Source organism: Struthio camelus, chromosome 5, assembly GCF_040807025.1.
Source record: "Struthio camelus isolate bStrCam1 chromosome 5, bStrCam1.hap1, whole genome shotgun sequence".
Lineage (NCBI taxonomy): Eukaryota > Metazoa > Chordata > Aves > Struthioniformes > Struthionidae > Struthio > Struthio camelus.
In genome coordinates, this window is record NC_090946.1 from 45,051,892 (window position 1) to 45,070,607 (window position 18,716).

An 18,716-nucleotide genomic window follows, 5' to 3' on the forward strand; every position below is an offset into this window, starting at 1 on the left:
CGCTGAGCCAGGGCACCCAGGCACGTGTATGAGGGAAGCATCCCTGCAGCTGTTGCGATGATGCCTTTGTCTGCCCTATGCAGACCCCTTCGTGCCTCTGGAGTTCCCGGTCTTCAATGACCAGCTCCTACTTCCTTCTATGTTAATCAAGAATGAGTGAGGCAGCATTTGGCATTTTGCCTGTGAACATGTTCAACGGTTCAAGCTGATAGACTAGTTCTTGCCAGGCAATGGCTTAATTAACGTGCAGAGGCCAGGCTTAGATAGGAAACCTTTATGTGTTACATCCATCCTTTTGGTACTTGCTACAACACTGGAAGTCACACTGAGCTTGCATGTTTTTTTTTTTCTGTGTATCGCTCCTACGTGCTTCCTCCTTTTAGCATTTAAAATGCCCACTGCCTTCTTTTTGTGTTGAAGACAAAGCATCACGTCTCCTGAGAAGTGAGCGAAAAGCAGAGTTAGTGTCACTGGCCTTGTCTGCAGGTACATGTATTTTTCTGCGCTCACACTGTGCAAGGTTTAGGTAAGGGATACATGGGATTGCTATTTTGGATTTGAATACTGAACTAATTTTAGCAACTTCCTGTAACAATATGCTTGTCAAGCCTGTAAGAGTACTGGAGATGCCAATAGCAATGAGGCCATGCTACAGAGCTGAGGTGAACTGATGGAGGAGAGGACGTACCTTGGGGACAGAGTGAGGGAGCCTGGACTGAGGGCAGGAGGGAGAAGCTTTCAGGATGGGAACAGCACAGGGACTGTCATGGGAGGGCTGGTACAGGTACAGCATCCCCAGATGGATTGTCAGGAAACATTCCAGGTCAGGGCTAAGGGCATATTAGTGGACGCATGTGCAGGAAGGAAGCTTTAGTCCGTGAAATCATTTTCGTGCTTGCATGCACAGCATTCACTCAGAAATATAAAGATAAAATAATCCCTTGGCTTTCTGCATGCCATATTCTTGATGTTTCATTCATAACTTTATAGGTTTCTTCAAATATTCATGTATCATATCATAAGTGAAAGGGAGAAAAATACTTCTTTTGCAGGCTTAAAAGGAAATGGGAAAAAAAAAATAAACTCCAATCCCAGAGCTCTAGAATAACAGTTTTAAAATACATGAGGAATGAGTGATTTCTTTTTTTTTCATAACCACTGTAGCTTAGGAGTCCTGCAATATTTCATTATATTAAATTTGAACACCAAATCGACACGTTTACTAATGACTGTAATTGCAAAAATGCAAATTAAATTTTCCCACATTGTCTGGAGGACCAGAAGACCATGGGAGAGCAAGGAGACTACAAAGAGACGTAGAGATGTGATAGGACAGAGCTACAAGTAGAGTCAGGATTAGCTCTACAAGGAGCGGTGGCAGATTTGAATCTTACTGGCAAAGCTGCATGAGGGCAGGAGGTTGTGTAGGCAGAGCAAATACCCCGTTACTTCTCCTGGCTCTGTGACCGTGCTATTTGCTGCAGAATTGATTCATGTCTGTATTCCCAAAATTTTTGGGACTCTCAAAAGGACTGACTGAAACATTAGAGATGCTCAGCAAGTGGCCTCTTCATCTTCCCTTCCCTTCAATCTTTTTGCTATACCCAGTACTTGCGCACATGGACAAGAGTATGTTCCCCTGAGTGCCCTCAGTATTTTCAGTTGAGGTGATCGTTAGATTGATTAAGATAGTTCCTAGTTGCTAATAGAGATGCAGTGAATTTAGAGGCTTGTTGCCTGTTTGTAGCCCTCCTCTTGCCAAATATACATGCACGTTAATATATATAGACACAGAAGAACACTGAACTTCTGCCAGGTTCCACAATGTCTCGGGGCGATGTGCAGGGCCACTGGCGTTTTCTTCATAGTGCCAAATTGTGTGGCTGATCTTGACTGATCTGATGCCTCTTCACAGTCTGAGTGAAAAGGTATGCCCATGACTAACAGAGCGCAGAAGAGACCGTGAGCCAGGACTCAGGATTACTTTTCTTGGCTCTGCCACTAATGTGCTGTGTGACCTTTGACGAATTGCTTAGGAAATCACTTTCAAAGTAGAATAGATAAAATTAGGTACCTCTGTAAAAATGCCTGATTTTCAGAGGCCTGAACCGGCAAGCCTTGGTAAATTAGCACTTTTGGAATCCAGCCCACTTCTGAGTTTGCAAAACGTTCCCTTTAGCCTATCTTTGCTTGTTTCACCATCTGTCAAATGGGGATGTTAATACTGACTCAGTCTTTGTACAGAGTTTTGTGCTTCTGAGACTAAAAGTGCGTGATAATAAGCGTTAGTAATTACAATACCATCATAGCCCACAAACAAGTCTTGAGAGACCAGTTTGCTGTTTGAAGGACAGGTAGAAGTCAAAGCTAAGGCATAGAACTGGTGCTTAGTCCCTCTCAAAGAAGGTTTGATATTTTTTGCTGTGTGATACCTTATGCAGACCCTATTATGGTTAGTTTGAAACTTGGATGTAGGCCGTGGCTTTCTAGGGATATCACCTAAGAGGAATCCAGCAGAATGTTTCTGTGTGACGTTTTGGGGGAGTGGGGAAATCAAGGCAGAAGAGAGTCATGAAACCACTGTCCAAGCCAGCCAGAGAACTGTGCTATGCCTTTATGGAAAGTCAGAGTAAGGTTGTTCCTTACAAGGATCTTCTCCCCCTTCTCCTCCCTCCATCCCAACTCATGTTCTAATCTCACAGGACCATGCAGTTTTTTTTACTGGGTAGATGCAGTTGCATTCTGTTGTCATGACATTGCACAGCACATGCCCATGCAATATTGTCAGGCAGACATGCAACTGGGAGCAAAGACACCTGTGAAGACTTAAAGCGGTGATGCTTTATGCTTGCATGTATGTCACCTTGGCACCCTGAATCTCTGTGAACGATACTGTGGGGTGCAGGGTAGACCCAGGCGAGTCAAGATGTCCCTGGGGAGCCTTGGGGGTGGTGCATGGCAGCATTACTCCCTGCTCCATTTCACGCTGGTCCTGAGGCCAGCACCCACTTTATAAACACCTCCCCTGATGAGGCTCTTGAGCAGCTCCCCATCATCCTTGGCCTTCCTCTTTCTTCTTGGCCACACGAGTGACTAGCAACGCTACATCGGTTTACCAAGACGCCCCCCTGCCCCAATTTTGCCAAGCCTTCCCTCCACAACCACGAACTCTTATCTATCTGAAACAGGCAGGGACACCTCCAATGCCTTTGGGTCAGGTTGGGTCATGTCAGGCCCTGATGGCAAGTGTGGCTGTCCCCCCACACTTTTCCCTTCCCCTCCCTGCTACTCTCCTCCCACATCCCATTCCTCTGCCTTTGCTCATGGGGGCAGGGGGATACTTTTGGGTCCCAGAGCCCCAGCGCTCACCTATTCTCTCCAGCCTCATTTCCATCTTGCTGCTACTGGGCCTGCTCCCCAACCTGCACCTAGCATGCAGCTATAGAGAGCTCGCACACTGCATTAAGCCACATTCATTGCTCATTGAAAGTTGCCATCTGCAGAACAGCTTTTACAGCTCTTTCCAATGGGATATTAACTTTTTCCCTGTTTTCTTCTTTCTGCCTGTCTTTCTTTTGTTCTTCTTTCCCCACAGCTCTACTGCTCACTCAAGGTAAGACTGCTTTTCCTCCTTTCCTCTGCCTCCTGTGACTCTATTTTCATCCTCTTCAGTCAGCTCTCTATGTTTGTATTTGCTCTGTTGCAGTAGTGAGGGACAATCCCAGCTCAAGGTACTAATGTCTATCAGGAACTATTTAAGAGTGAGGTATTAAGAACATCAAAGTGATTGATATGTAAAAGCCTTCCTCAAATTCTAGAATTTTGCCACAGTTTTGGGAAATAACCTAACCAGGATTACAAAGCAGAGCATGTAGTTCAGGCTAATTTGGGGTAATCTCGTTACTCGCTCTCTTTGGGCAGGTCTGGTGCTTTGGTTGTCCTGAAGCATATGGGAGCTGCAGAGGTTTACTATAGACTTTACAGGAGATTGTAGTACCTGTCACCCCAGGGGGATGGTGCTGGAACCGGGGTGGTGGCAGTCCAAGAGCACCTCCTGGGGCATGGATGTGATGCTACCTGCCTCAGGTGAGAGTAGCAGTTTTCCTGACCATCCAGGTGGGGCAAGGTGTTCGTGACAGCGCTGTACATGATACAGAGCCAGGCCTGCCTGTTCCCATTTAGGACTCTGGTAGCAGTCTCGCCCCTAGGCATAGCTCATCCAGCCACGCACTTTAATATTCTTCACACCCCTTCCATTTGAGGGACAAGGGCACACAGCAATGTGCCCAGAGTGAGGGCAGTATTATGAGGATCACCCTCAGCACTAGCTCAGCACTCTTCAATTCCTTTCCCTGTGGCAGGGTGTTACATTTATTAATACTGAATCCTCCTTCATTGCCTGAAATCCCCATTATTCTGGTCTTTCTTGATCACATTGCAGTATGATTTATGCCTCCTGTATTTTTCTTATTCCTCCAGTTCCACATATGATTATAGTTGAATTTGCACTAAAGAAACATTTGTCAAAAGGTAAGGCCCAGCATGCAGGGCACAGAGAGGAGCTTGAATCTGGCAGTTTTGTAAATAGAGTTGAAAAATAAAAACCCAAATTTAGAAGTTATGGGTCCTGCACTGGGCTTCAATGATGAGGCAGCGGTGCTACTTGCAGGCTGAGCTCCAGCTTCAGAAGCCCTCTTACAGGAGCCCTCTAACCCTTTGGGTCTCCATAAGCCACAAAATTTATTGCCAAAGTCTGTGCTCTACATGAAATTAAGGCACTGGTCATATATATTCATATGTCTGAGCTGTGCTGCAAATCAAAGGAACTCTACTGTGCATGCTTCAGTTTCTGCTGCTTTTAGGAGTATGCCAAATCTGCTGTCCAGACGATGGCTTGAGCCTATAGTATATTGGGCTAATTAGGAAATTGCTAATGGCAGGCAGAAGTCCCAGGTTCCCCAGATATCAGTGTAGGGTATTTATGGAAAACTCCTTAGACCACTTTAGACATTTTCCTTTGTTACTTCTTCAGGTCCAGGAGGACTGAAATTAAGTTGAGCACAGCCTTCTTCACAGTAATTTCATTGCTTTAATTCAGTAGCTGCCTAATTCGATCAGAACCTCAGGAACCAAATAATTTGTATTAGAATAATATAATTTTCACTCTCTGTTGTGATCCAAACTGATTGTTTCCGGCAGGTATTATTGGATAACGTGGTGACCAGCTATAGAAAGTCCCTTTTCAGTTAATAAAGAAAGGGCCGCATCTCTGCCTGTGAGGAAGAGGGAAGGTCCCTGGGGTGAGAGCCCCCTCCTGCCACCCCCTTTGATAGGCTGGTTGGGGTGCCCTACCCGGGCAATGGCATGTGCTTGGCCTGTGTTTTAGGCTCACAGCACTCAGACTAAGCGCACCATTAAAGCTAGCAGCCAGCGTGAACGCTAGCAAGGCCACGCAAGCTATCCCACCACGGAAACACATGCTGGAGTGTCACTCGGCAGCAATCATGGCTAATAAGTGGAGATAGAAGTGATGTTCTCATTTAGTCTGTGTCATGTTAGATTTAGATTACACAGAAAAGCAGGAATCTTTGTAAAAACTGCATTATTGAACATTTCAGTGGTATCTGTCAGTCCCTTTCTTCATCCCTCCCTCCCAGGAGCGCCTCACAAAACCTTTTCCCAGGGAATGCCCCGTTTCTCTTGGGCTGCCTCTCTCGGACCTGGCTCCGCACCAGAGTGACACCTTTGCTCTGTCCCAGGCCACCTTTGGAGTCTTTCTGGAGGTCTCTGATTTCTCTAGCGTTTCAGACAGTGGCACATGCGTGCATGTTCACACACACATGTGCACATGCATTTCACATCTGTCACGTAGTCCCTAGGAGCCAGCAGCCCTTACAACCCAGAATTCTGCCCTGCTCCGATGCAGAGCACAGCCCTGCGGTGTTTCCCCCAAGTCCAGCACCTCAGCAACCTGTGGCCAGCCGCAGCACAGTCCCAGGTCATGTAGCTAAACCGTCCTCTTCACAGGAGCTGTTGCACCCTGACTACAGGCATATAGATAGGCCCAAGCTAAAACCCACTTCTTGTCCAAGTGGCCCTTTCTTTGGAGCAAAAATGCCAATTACCTGCCCTGTTGGGGACGGTTGTGTCAACAATAATCTTGAGGCAAAGTCAGGCATGAAATTATCCACAAGTCCCAAGCCTGTATTTTAGCCGTACATTAGCCTTCCTCTCGTGAATGTGTAGAGTTTCCCTGTTGGCGTTAAGGACACTGGGGCATGTATACTGGATGTATCACACCTCAGAAATAGCTTTCAGGGCTAAGTAAGCAGATTCCTCCCTTTTTAGAAAGCAGCACACATTCTTGGTGCTTGTGGGTGTGCATGTGTTTCATTAAAGGGCATATCAATATGCTAACCTCAAAAGCCAGAGTGTCTTTTAGCCAGCAGTCTTCTCTAGTTGTGACTGATGGATTGACAGCACTCTGGAGAGAGGAACTCATTCATGCTCAATGTTTACTTTGTTTAGCTGGGATTATATTTTATTGAGTTGCAGCAAAAATCCCATTTTAATTGTCGTTTTAATTTCTTCCTAGCAGCGCAGTCCCCAGAAGGGGTGACCTTCATGCAGATACATGCCCACTCTAGAAATGGATAGCTCAGGGGGTAGGAAATGGCCTCTGTAGCAGACTTTCATGAATACGTTGCTGGTTTTAATCCAATTTATGCAGCAAGTGACAGAGAATACAAACTGGTCTGTGGCTGTTTGGTAATCTTGCAGCATTTCCTAGGTGATAGGTATCTACCTCTCTGGCAGTATTATGGGGGCCTTCCTGTTGCCTGCTTCTGCACAAAAGGTATGGTGGCCAGATTATCCGCACAGAAATGAGCTTTATCTAACTTTGACTTATGATGTGTCTGGGGGGCCACAGGCAACGTCCAGTTCTCTTTTGGTTTCACCTGATCTGAAGGCTTTTGAGCTAGCAAGCATTCATGCAGTACCTTCCAGGAGCAATACATTATGTGTGAACTCTGCTCTGTTTTCCCTTCCCTTCTGAAAGAAATACCAAGAAAGGACCTTCTTACAGTAGTTTGATCCCAAGAAACTGCCTGTCACATGTAGATCTGAAAGGACTTTCCAAGTAGCAGCAAATTAAGTCTCAGGATGCCCCTGTAGGAGTAAAAGTCATTCTCATTATGTGGATGAATGAGCTGAGGAATGAGCAAGAAAGAGACATGACCAAGGTTGCAGAGCATGTCAGTGGCAGGGCAATGACTAGGAGCTGCTGACCCCCCCTTTGCCTGTCCTACCTTTCAAGGGTCTGAATTAACTCTGAATGGGACAAAATAACTCAGAATCAGAACACAGAGTGATTTAGTCAAAACCTTCTTGTCACTTCCTGCAGGGAAGTGTTGGGTCTGGCACCTAGCGTGTGTGAGCTGTGGCCATTGCTACACGCTGGGTAAAGTTCAATGTTTTTCTCATTTCTCCTATTCAACCTTTGATCTTATCAGACCTGTTCATCTCCCCTACTTGTAACATCTCCTCTCTGATCTGCAACCAACCTGGGATGAGAAGCAGAATATATTTATGCAGTACGTCGCACAGCAGGCTCTGCTTGCCTAACCTTAGCAAACTGAGTGCTGCTGTGGTATAGGTGCATTGTTAGCACTCGATGCTAGTGCATGCCTACATTCCAGCGCTGGAAGGGTGTCAGGGACTCCTCCTTCCCCACCTTCCCCTTCCCAGGGAGGAGGTGAAGATAGCCCAGAAGGCCCAGGCAAGCTCCCTTTCCTGCCTGGCATATCTAGACCTTATCAGGCTTAATTGGGGTTGACAGCTGAAAGTCCAGGGTGCAATCTGCATCGAAAGGTAGGTACTGATGCTGATACAAACAGAAATCAGGGCTAGTTAATAATTAAGCTGCAGTTTGGCAGCATTCACCTTGACAGACTTGACCTTCTAAATTAAAACGGTCTTTTCTTCCTCCCTGCTTTTCATTTATTTTATCACAGCTCTTGATAGTCTTCTTCAACACCTAACACACCTGGCTGGATGTGGGTAGGGCAGGCAGCTACCTTGTCCGTGCTTCCTGGAGGACCTCTCTCGCACCCCATCTCTACACTCATTTCTTCACAAGTTCAGGGCCCTCCAGCCAGAGCAGTCCACATGAGAGCGTGCCCCACATTTTCTGCAGAGACAGCACCATCTTGCAGCTGTGAGTGCAAACTCGTGTGCTGTGCCTGTTGCTGAAGTACTTCCCTGAAAGGCAGGAGTTGTCAGTTTAAATCTCAAATTGATGATGAGTCAAACCCAAGTCTACGTTTTCCTGGGTGAGTTCTCTACCTTGTAGGCAATTATACAGGACACAGGTTTCTGAGCATTCGTCTAGCACTTCAGACTTTTTAGGAGACTTTGGTGTTGAGGACAGCTAATTTATGGCCTCTCAACAGCTGCAGATGAAAGACACCCCTGATTTCTCACAGGGTTCAGGGGTCTGCACTGAGAGCAGTGTGGGAGACTTCCATCCTTCCTGGCCACATTGCCCCTGGGCCACCTGCCCAAGAACTTGCCACAGCAATGCCATTCTTTAGCAAAGAGAGAAATGAGATGGAGCGAAATGCGTGAGGAAAACAGGAGCAGGAGCAAGGTTCCCTTTCTCCCCAAGGGCGTCCCATGCAGTGGGTTGAAGAGTCAGCCTCCTTCTTGGTGGATCTCTGCCTGCCCTCACATCCCCTGCTTTTCTCTGTGCAAGTGGGACAGGTCATGACACGTTCACTTATCACCAGTGAGTATGGTGTTTGGGAAAAGTAGTCAGTGTGGGATCAACCTCTATGGTTACGTCTGTACTAACAAATAAAACAGGCTAGGAAGTGTTCTCTGGTCCTAAGGGTAAGCAGCAGGGCACTGCCTGCTTCTCTATAAGTAGACTTCCTCTGCTGTCTCCAAAATGGGGGCTCTTATTGCTACTGACTCTGGGAAGGGCTTCCTACAGTGTGCTATCTTCCAAACCATTTGTGGGTATTGGCTGGGAGAGCGCTGCTGACCAAAACTTTGCCAGGGAGCCTGCTAACACTTAGTAGCGTAGATGATTGCAGGCCAGTGCCTGAGCGCTTATCCTGGCCTTATTCAGTTTATTAGTACAGATGTAATCATGAGGCAAGGGCCTTGCAACCCAGCTATCCCCTTTCTTGGTGTGTGCTTTGTCACTAGGATGTTGCAAGGGTTTGTTCCCTCTCAACTGTTGGGTCTCTACACACAGCACTCAACTCAGTACTCAAAATCCTATGGGTACAGATAGAGCCAGTATGCAGGCCTGATACAGGGAGAGGTCGGTAGCTAGTGTGTTGCGGAGGCTGGCACTAACTCATGCTTCAGTGTTCAGGTTCCCTGTACAGTAAGTAGGGAGGAGTAGCAGAGTCATGCAGGTGCTTTGTATTGCTCTTTGGAAGTGCTTAGTTCTTTACCTTGATTGTATGGGGAGTGCAGGTTTGGGCAAGAGACATATTAACTGGAACCCTAAGGTCATAGCTTGTCCTTATTATCATAAATGCCACTGGCTTGTCTTCAGAGGAGAATCAGCAGCCTGGCATGTGACATCAATGTATCACTTGCATGAGCACATTGAGTAAGCTATAGTACAAAATTGATATGTGACTCTTATTGAACTATATTTGGCTCTTACATTAGGACAGGGACTCAGCGAAAATACAAGGATAGATTAAATGTTTTCAGATTCACCTCTGAAGTTTGTTAGGTTTCTGTACTTTGCTTGGCAAGTTCTCCGTCCTGTTGCACATTTACAAATGTAACCACCTTCTTTATGAGTCATTCAGGAATTAACTCTTTCTTTTATTTATTATTTTTAAGCTTCTTCTATTAGCATTTCTGTGAGACATCATTCTGAGCTCACCACCACCAAAATTGTCAGGCAGGACTTTTAAATGTATTGCCTTTGCCCATTCCCCTGCAGCTTGTTTGCAGCTAAAATTTGACAGACTTAGCTTGGGCGTAGTAGTCAATCAACTGCCCCCAAAGGACATCCTTGATGTGCATCCTCGGGCAAACACATTTCTTGTCTCTGTGCTCCACTTCCCCGTGCAGGCACTGCCTGGCGACAGCAGGGCCTCCGTTATTAATATCTTACTAGGCATGCTGTCAGCCAGCTGCAGGACTCCATCGCTGGTCAGCTTGTCACTTCAGCTTGTGCGGTGTAGGGTCCTAAGGTGCCTCTGGTGGCACTTCTTCAGCTAACAAGGCGCCCTCTGAAATGGTCCAAGTTCCACAGCCATTCGGTACAGTCGTAAGTACAAATACCTTTAGTTTGGTTGAGTGCCCAATCCCATGCTTGCTATGCAAGCTTGCTAGAAGCCAGGCCAGCTTTCTAGATGGCCTTTCTACCAGTGCTGCCACAACCGTCCCAACTGCTACCACTATGTCCGACACTGGGGCAGCCAGAGGTGTTTCCATTCCTGGATATGGAAGTGTTGATTGCTTTACTCTCTTCTAAGAGCTGCCTGGCACGTAATTTCCATTTTCATCGAATCAGTAGCTGATCCACAAGTGGCTTGAAGAGGTAACAAAGTGCCCTGCCAACAGCTGAAGATCTTGCTGCTGGTGACTGACAGAGAAGCATTCCGGTGTAGTCTGTCTGAGAACCTCAGGCCTAGCACACAGTCAGAAGAAACTGAGAAAGCTCTTGCACTTCAGAGGAGAATTTCAGATCTCACATTGTCCTGTCTGGCACAGGTGCATAAAAGAGCATGAATAAGGTAGGGTCTGAGCTAAATCCTTATTTGATACTGCTCACTATGGGGAAGATAATATATTCTGCAATGCATATACTTATGGAAATCTATGAAGATCAGACTTTCCTAGATGGCTAATATTTGCATGAGGCCCTGTGCATCATGTTACAATGGCAAAGACAAATCAGTTAAAGCTATGCAGGGACTGAGATTTTGTTCTAGGGCTTCTCCTGGATTTGTAATGCCAAGGAAATTCTATCAAGTATTCCCATTTTTCACGGGAATCTCCTCCAATCCCAGACATTTGGTTTCTACATTGTGCAACAGCAGTTAGTGGGCCAGAGCCCAAGGAACTACGCTGCTAGCTGTGACCCACAGTTTTTCTGATGCAGTTGCTTCCCCCTGAAGGTTGTAGTAAGCCAGATTGTCCCTGAGTTTGGGCTTTGCAACCTTGTTGGGATGACTGCTGTGCTTTTGCCACAGCTCAGCGCTGTCAGCACACATCAGCATGCTCTTGATTTGGTTGCCAAATTGGGCCCTTGCAGAGCTCTGGGCACCACATCACATGAGGTTCAGATTATGGTAGATCTCAGATGGGAGCAAGTGACATATGTGGTAAGGCTGGGGGACTGGTGTGTAAGCACCTGCATTTTTAGTGATATATATACCTTGTGATCTTCCAGGTATAGACAGAGGCAGAGACTGGACTTTCTAGATATGTATCTTGGAAAAGGAGATGTAGATTTCATCTAAATCCCTGCTTAAGTGGGTATAAGTAACTTGAAACTTGTTCTTGATGATTGTCAGTTCATGCCTCCAAATATGGCATAATATAGAACATTTTGTTCCAGGTTCATGCCTGTTTCTGCAGTTTTTCAGTTTAGCTGACTCTTACCCTTGGGTCACCTGGCCTTTACCGGCCGTCGTCCTCCACATCTCTTGCATCCTGCATTGCCTTGTTGCTGCCATCTTTTTCTCCAGGTGCTGCTGTTCCTGTGTCAGCATTTGTAAACTTTTGGGGATTCCCAGATCCAGAGTACACTGTGTTTGGGCTAGGCAGTGATGATTTTGATGTACTTCATTGATGTCAAATGATGGATGTAGTTGTTTCTGCTTCTATGATGGGTTATAGTAATGTCACCTGCCATAGGAGTTCTTATACATTTTATAAACTCTGCAGGTCTTACAAGGTTTACAATCTTTGTAATCAATCTAGCAGGGTTGATGAGGAAAGGCAGAGTTTATAAATAGACTCCATGCAGAGTCTGCAATTTCCGTATGTTTTTTGGTGAGGAATATGAGATCGGCTGGAGTCCACATAGGATTGATGAACCCCACAGCAATCCAGAGATACCCAATAACATCTGAGGCATTACCTGTGGTGTTTGTAAACTCTGCAGGAAATCTTGGGTAATGTCTGACTTACTGCTCAGCCAGAACAAGATGCTCTTCATTTGTACTACCTCCCCTCTTTCTGCAGAGCTCCCACGCAGGCTCAGCTGGGTGTCGTGCTGCAGTTTGGTCACCCAAACTGGTCAGGCACAAGGAAGCTGAGGGAAACCCAGCTTCTTCCTGGAGATCTTGAGGCTTTTCAAAAAGCCCGGCACAGGTATTAATTGACTCACATCTTCATTCCCTAGATGTTTTTCTTTTTAAGCACGAAGATCTTGACATTCCTGATCACTGTTAATAAAAGAGGGGAGTCCTCACTGATTCATGGATGCCTCTACCACAGTGATGGATCTCTGTCCCAGCAGGCATCTGCCAGTACGTACTCCTTGCAACAGCGTCCCAAGTCTCAGGAAAAGAGTAGCAGTGGTGCCCACAGCTTGCATCTTGCCACACCTGTGACCTTCCTCCTACACAGGACTACATCTGTGTCAGTGACCAGCAGCACAATCTTTAGCTGCTGGCAGGTGACTTTGTTGCCTCTGCAAGTCTCTTGTGGATCAGCTACAGACTGACTGGAAGAAGGCAGCTTGGGCTAGGTGATATCATTCAGGTAATGAATTCCCAGCCTTATACTAGCCCAGTGAATCTCTTCCACCTGGGCAAATACCTGTTGCTGAAGCACTTCCGTCTGCTTCAAGCTCTTCCTTTTCTGGTTTGCTAGTACTGTCCCTGAAGGCTCTCTTAGTTTCTCTGCTAGTGCCTCCACCTGCTGTGAGGTTTCTGCTTTGTTCCAGCAAGAACAGCTCTCTGAAGCAAAATCTAGTTGCTATCCTCAGGCTCAATGCAAAATTAGGAACCAAGTGCTTCAGCCAGTTCCCTCTCCAGTCCCATGGTCTTGCTATATCTCTTCACTGACTTATTATTTCACCTGGACGTTAGCAATGGCCCTCCCACCAGGAGCTGTGCTGTGCCGTACTGTGTGACGTCAGGGCATCAGCAGGATGTTTCTTACAGCACTCAGCCCTCAAAACTCATTCACACTTCAGACATCTGGCACTGAAGTGTGTGCAGAATATCTGTAGATGACAAACTCCTGTCTTCAAACTCCTGTCTTCTTGTGCTTTGTGCTCTCTTCATCAGGCAGATGTTGTATTTATTGGATTTTAGAGAGCAAGTTTCTCATACTGATCTTCACTGTCTTACACCCACATCCCCAGCCTCATGGAACCACTATCTGTGGAGTTAGTCCTGGAGAGCACTTGAACATGAGTAAATGTATATGCCCTTGAGATCTGATATTTATGTTCTTCTGAAATATTTGTGTTCCTGTGGGATGACACAAAACCCAGTGTGAAGGCAAAGAAAAAGGGATACAAAGATAGGATGTCCAGCCTTCATTTACAGAACGCTCTGTGAGTGCTGTTCTCATCCCCACCCCCTTGGCACGTGCCTGCACCTGGGTGTATGGGTGGGAGAGAAGACATTGGTCACAGCCAAGGAAAGTGCCAGGGCACCCTTCCTCCTGGGTGCTGCCTCCTGTCCAGGTAACTAGAACGTCCCCAGGCACCTTGCTGTGTTTGCCCTGGGCATCAGCAAGGTGAGCCCACCAAGGGCATGCTGCACCTCTCAGCAGCCCTGTAGGACACCTCTACTGCCTCACAGGGGGCTTCTGCCCGCCTGGGGAACTTACCTTTCTTCCAGCAAAAATTAAACATCCAATAATGCGAAGACAAAAACCTGCTTGGCCCCTGGCTTATTTCTTCCTGTTCATTTTTTCCAAATGATAGGAATCCCAAAGGAAATGCACAGTGTGGCAAAAAAATAGTTACCATTCAGAATGAAAGAATGAAATGTGTTCGTGTGCATGTGCGCACGTGTGTGTATGTGTATACAAATATATATATGTACACACACACACACATATATATATGTATATATATACACACAGAGGTATGTGTGTGTATGTGTGGCTGTGACTGTATATGTATATCTGAGAGTTAGATAAAGCATTGAATATCACAGAGTGCCAATGCTGATTTTCTAATCAAAGGGGAATAAAAAGATTCTATCTCATTTTTAACTGAACCAGAAAACATACCAGCACATTAAAGCTAAACTGTCTTAAAGGACACTTGTGCCAAATGGTAGAAAGAAAAGGTACTTCAGTCTTACCAAAGATGTGGCTCCTGCAGTGGTGATCGGAGGGTGTATGTCATCCAGCTAAAGAACTCCAATGCAGGCTGGAGAAACATATATTTTTTTTTAAGCAAAACCATATCTTTGTATACTCTTGATGGTTAAATAATACACAGAAATCTTTGTACTTTATTTCTGTAGTGTGACATCCCACCACAGTCACCCAAATCTCTGCATGACTTAGCAAGTTGTGAAGGGATTGCACAAGGCCCTGTCCTCAGGCCTTCCAGGGAAGCCCCACCGCGGTGTTTTCCTAGAGCTTCAGAGATGCTCTCTGCAGCTTAGTGTTGACTTTACTTTCACAGAAGTGGCTGACAGGAAGCTAACGGTTGAAGAGGAGGAGGCCAAGAGGATTGCAGAGATGGGCAAACCCATACTTGGCGAGCATCCCAAACTAGAAGTCATCATTGAGGAGTCCTATGAGTTCAAGGTCAGTAGTTGTCCCAGGAGTCCTCCAAGAGGGAATAGTTCTGTATAACTGAAGACCAGTCATGGAGGGCAGGGCCAAGGCGGCAGAAGGTAGCAGTATATATGGTGAAAGAGCAGCTGGAAGAGTATCTGACGCAGTACAGGGTCGGGGAAGCCTACAAGAAATGACAGAGAAGTAGCTGGTGGAGGACAGAGGTGAAGGGAGAAAGGCAAGTGACTCCCCCTCTTGGAAGTAGAAGAAGCCAGCATGCAGGAGAGGACAGGAGCAAAGGTATCTCTAGTGAGGCAGGGCTGAGGGAAGGCGAGAGCCTGGTCAGGAATAAGCAGTGTCAAACAAGCTGACTGTGCCTGAGGTACAGGACAGCCTGTCCAGGGTGAAAGTGGGCCTGAATCGAGCCATGACCTCATCTGGTTGGTAGGAGAGTGTCTGTGGCACCTGCCTTTGGGAAGGGAAGAGGCCTCCACTGTGCACTTGTGAGATCAGCCTTGACTGCTACGAGCTGGTGTTTGCTACACTAGTTTAATCTTCTGCATCTTTGTTCGCATGACAGAGCACCGTGGACAAGCTGATTAAGAAGACAAACCTGGCTCTGGTTGTAGGGACACATTCCTGGAGGGACCAGTTCATGGAGGCCATTACCGTCAGCGCAGGTGAGGGGGAGATCAACAGTCCACTGACCGAAACAGCAACCCCAGAGGCATGCACAGGCTGGAATTAGGTCTGTCCGGACTCAGGAGCCGCCTGAGACAACATCTACCTGGTTGGTGAAGTTCAGCTGTTGCATGCGAGGTGGTCATCTACTAAATCAATCCAAGGAGCAAAATATGCTGCCTTTTCCAGTTAGGGAGCCCAGGAGATCCTGGCTGGATAAACCATTCCCTGAAGGTCAGTTTTTAGACATGTTATTTGTACAGGCTTTGCTCCTTCTGCGTTAGTGACCTAATGCAGACTGCAGAATCCAGTCTTTGGTCATGCTGGATGTTGGTGTGCCTGAGGTTGCCCTTTTTAAATGTCTCCTGCTGCTGGAAGTTTTCCAGTCTGGCCCTGCCTTGTGGGGAGTCCTGCTGGGACTCACGTGCTAAGCCCTGCCACACAGCAAGGCCTTACAGCGGCATCGGAAAGGCCTCAAGACCTGCAAGCTGTTGTCCAGGCAGCCTGGGAAAACTCATGGCTTCCAGAGCCAGGCAGCCTCAGAGCTGACATTTTAGGGATGTCTGTGCCGTTAGTAATACTCAGGCTCTCCAGCACCTTTGTTGATCCTTTCTAATGGTCTGGCATCTTCCAAGAAAGGCTGTTTTTCACCCAGCCATAAGTGCAGGCAGCTGAGCTGGAACTGTTGCCAGTGGCCACAAAGGCTTCTTCTGATGTGAAAGAAGACGCATGGGTATTTGGGCTTCTTCTTTCTAGCAGTAAAGTGAAACTGGCTCTGTGGAAACAGTAACTCCTTCCTTGGAGCAATATTCTTTCCCAGGCCTGTTTCTCTCTTCCTCCTTCCCTCTCCTTCGCCTGCTCTCTACGCTGTGGTTCCTATCTCTTTGTCCATTTTATTTTCTTTGTCTGGTATCCACTCTTCCAAAAGCCACATTTCCCCTCTTCTCACTGCCTGAAATGTGTCAAGAAGTGCCACTCCACTCTGCTCCTGATTTTCTAGCCTTCCCCATTCAGAAGCTTGCTCAAAGCTACTTTCTGAGTTTCTAACTGGGACCTGTGCTGCTGTTCCAAGCAAAGTCCCATCAAGGGGCTGAGCCTCAAGGGTAGCCACCCTTGCACGGAGCAAGCCTATTCACACTGGGACAAGTGGAAACAAACCCAATGAGAGCTCAGTCATCTCTCATTAGTGCTGTTTTGTGATTCAGTTTTGTTCTGAGAAGAAGACGATCTGGGGAGGAGCTGAGCGGGAAATCTCTGTGCAGAAGGGATTGGCCTCACTGCACAGCTTCAGACATCTGAATAAAACCAGTGGGACATCTAGCCGCAGGGGCTGACTTGGCCCACTAGGTTAAGGACAGAGCCCCTCCAAGTGACTGTACAGCTGTGCGTTGTACCCTCACACAGATGAGAAATTTCTTGCTGAGGCCCCGCTGGTGATCAGCCTGTGCTCTGGAGTGAAGGCCAAGAGCCTGTGTCATTCCAGTTTTCCTAATTGCAGTTATTACACTCGATTCTATAACCTTCTACTATTTCCCCCCCCACACCCCAAATGTCACCAACCTATGTGACTTTATTATGCCAATCAACAGTGAGTTCCACAGATTAATTCTATACTATATTAATTCTATACTATATTAATTCTATAACTGCCTGTGGTGTTTTTAACCTTTATGGAAGACCTGCCTTTTGATTTCAGATATTTGCTTTTCTTCTTGTCTTCCGGGAAAGAGGAAACAGGGATGCCTGATTGGCCTTCACTGTTTTCAGGGTAGGGGTTGGGTTGCTTTGGTGATAAATATGGTCATATCCTCTGGGTACCAGTACTAGGCTAACATTAGGACAAGAGGAGACAGCTCTGTTTTCCAATCCACTTCCCAGCAGCCAGCACCATGTCAGGGCCTGGGACCTCGGGGTCTGGTTGCATGGGCCCTGCCATGCTCAGATGCACCCTGGTGGGTGGCCTTGAAGCAGGAGGGATGAGTGGCCGCGGGGTGGTGGAGGCTTGTGAGCGTGGTCCCTGTCAGGCAGCAGGTACCAGTGCTTAGGAGCTGTGGTGGTGAGCTCCCAATGCCCACATCACTGGCATGGTGGAGGCCGCCATGCAGTGCCTGGCTCCCTGCTGAGCCCCCACAGCTGCCCCCAAGGGCTGCAGCTGCACATGGAGCCCTGCTCACGAGCTCATTGCTCAGCTGAAGCTCAGAGGCTGCTGCGAAAAGCAAGATGGTGCTGGTGTGGCTCAGCACTGGCTTTTCTGAAGGCCGCTAAGAGAGCAGCGGGGTCGGCAGCCCAGCGGTGGGGGAGCCATGCACGGGGCACAGCCTGCCCCTGTGAAAGGCGTCTTGCACCCACCAGCTCAGACATCAGCTGGCGCAACACAGCCGGGGCACAGGACAGGCATTCTCGCAGGAGCTCTGTCATGAAAGCCAGCCCTCTGTTTTCGTGTTGTTTGCAGCGGGCGATGAAGACGAGGATGAGTCTGGCGAGGAACGCCTGCCATCCTGCTTTGACTACGTGATGCACTTCCTGACTGTCTTCTGGAAGGTGCTGTTTGCCTGTGTGCCCCCCACGGAGTATTGCAATGGCTGGGCCTGCTTCGTCGTTTCCATCCTGATCATCGGCATGCTCACTGCGGTCATCGGAGACCTTGCCTCCCACTTTGGCTGCACCATCGGCCTCAAGGACTCGGTGACCGCTGTCGTGTTTGTAGCCTTCGGCACTTCCGTACCAGGTGAGGATGCCGTGGGGGAAGCCATGGGGCTAGGAGGAAAGTTGCTTTTCCCAGTTGCTTTTCTCTTCCACTTGTCTGCTCCCTGCAGTTCATGTCACCCTCTTCATTTGGGGTACAAGGCCAGAACAAAGCTTGGGTCCAGGCTCCCCCTTCCTCCCACTCTCCTGCCTCCTGGACCAGCTCTCTGAGGAAGCAGCCCTTTCACTGGGACACGGGTTAGGCTGGGAAGTGATTCCATGTTAATGGGCAAGGTCTGTGCCTGCCTCCGAGCATTCGTCTCTGCTCAGTGTCAGCAAGGGGTCCTGGCCACAGCATGGGGGAGGTGAGCCACCAAGGTGTGTGGTGCCATCGGTGAGTGCTGGGAGGGCATGTCCAGGACAGGAAGCTCAGCCAGAGATGGACCTGGAGTGAGACCTGGCCACGCAGCACTCGCCCACCAGAGAAGGCAGTGCAAAACATGGGTTGGGGCCCATTCCTCAACCTTTTCCAGTATCATGCTTTGAACCCCCCTCCCCTCCCCCAAAGTGAAAGGTTGGCCATTTTTTCCTATTGGACCCAACCCAGCCACGTG

General features: G+C 47.7%; 1 protein-coding gene across 4 annotated transcripts in view; it reads left to right on the plus strand.

Moving 5' to 3' along the window:
* Positions 1–18,716, plus strand: part of SLC8A3 (solute carrier family 8 member A3) — a 145,336-nt gene that overhangs the window by 114,680 nt on the left and 11,940 nt on the right. For 3 of the 4 annotated variants that reach the window (XM_009689876.2, XM_009689878.2, XM_068946142.1), the window contains exons 4-7: positions 3,596–3,613; positions 14,642–14,766; positions 15,317–15,416; positions 17,870–18,145. In XM_009689876.2, the coding sequence (XP_009688171.1) occupies positions 3,596–3,613; positions 14,642–14,766; positions 15,317–15,416; positions 17,870–18,145 (519 nt within the window). The remainder of the gene's footprint in view (positions 1–3,595; positions 3,614–14,641; positions 14,767–15,316; positions 15,417–17,869; positions 18,146–18,716) is intronic. The other variant, XM_009689879.2, reaches the window with a different exon arrangement.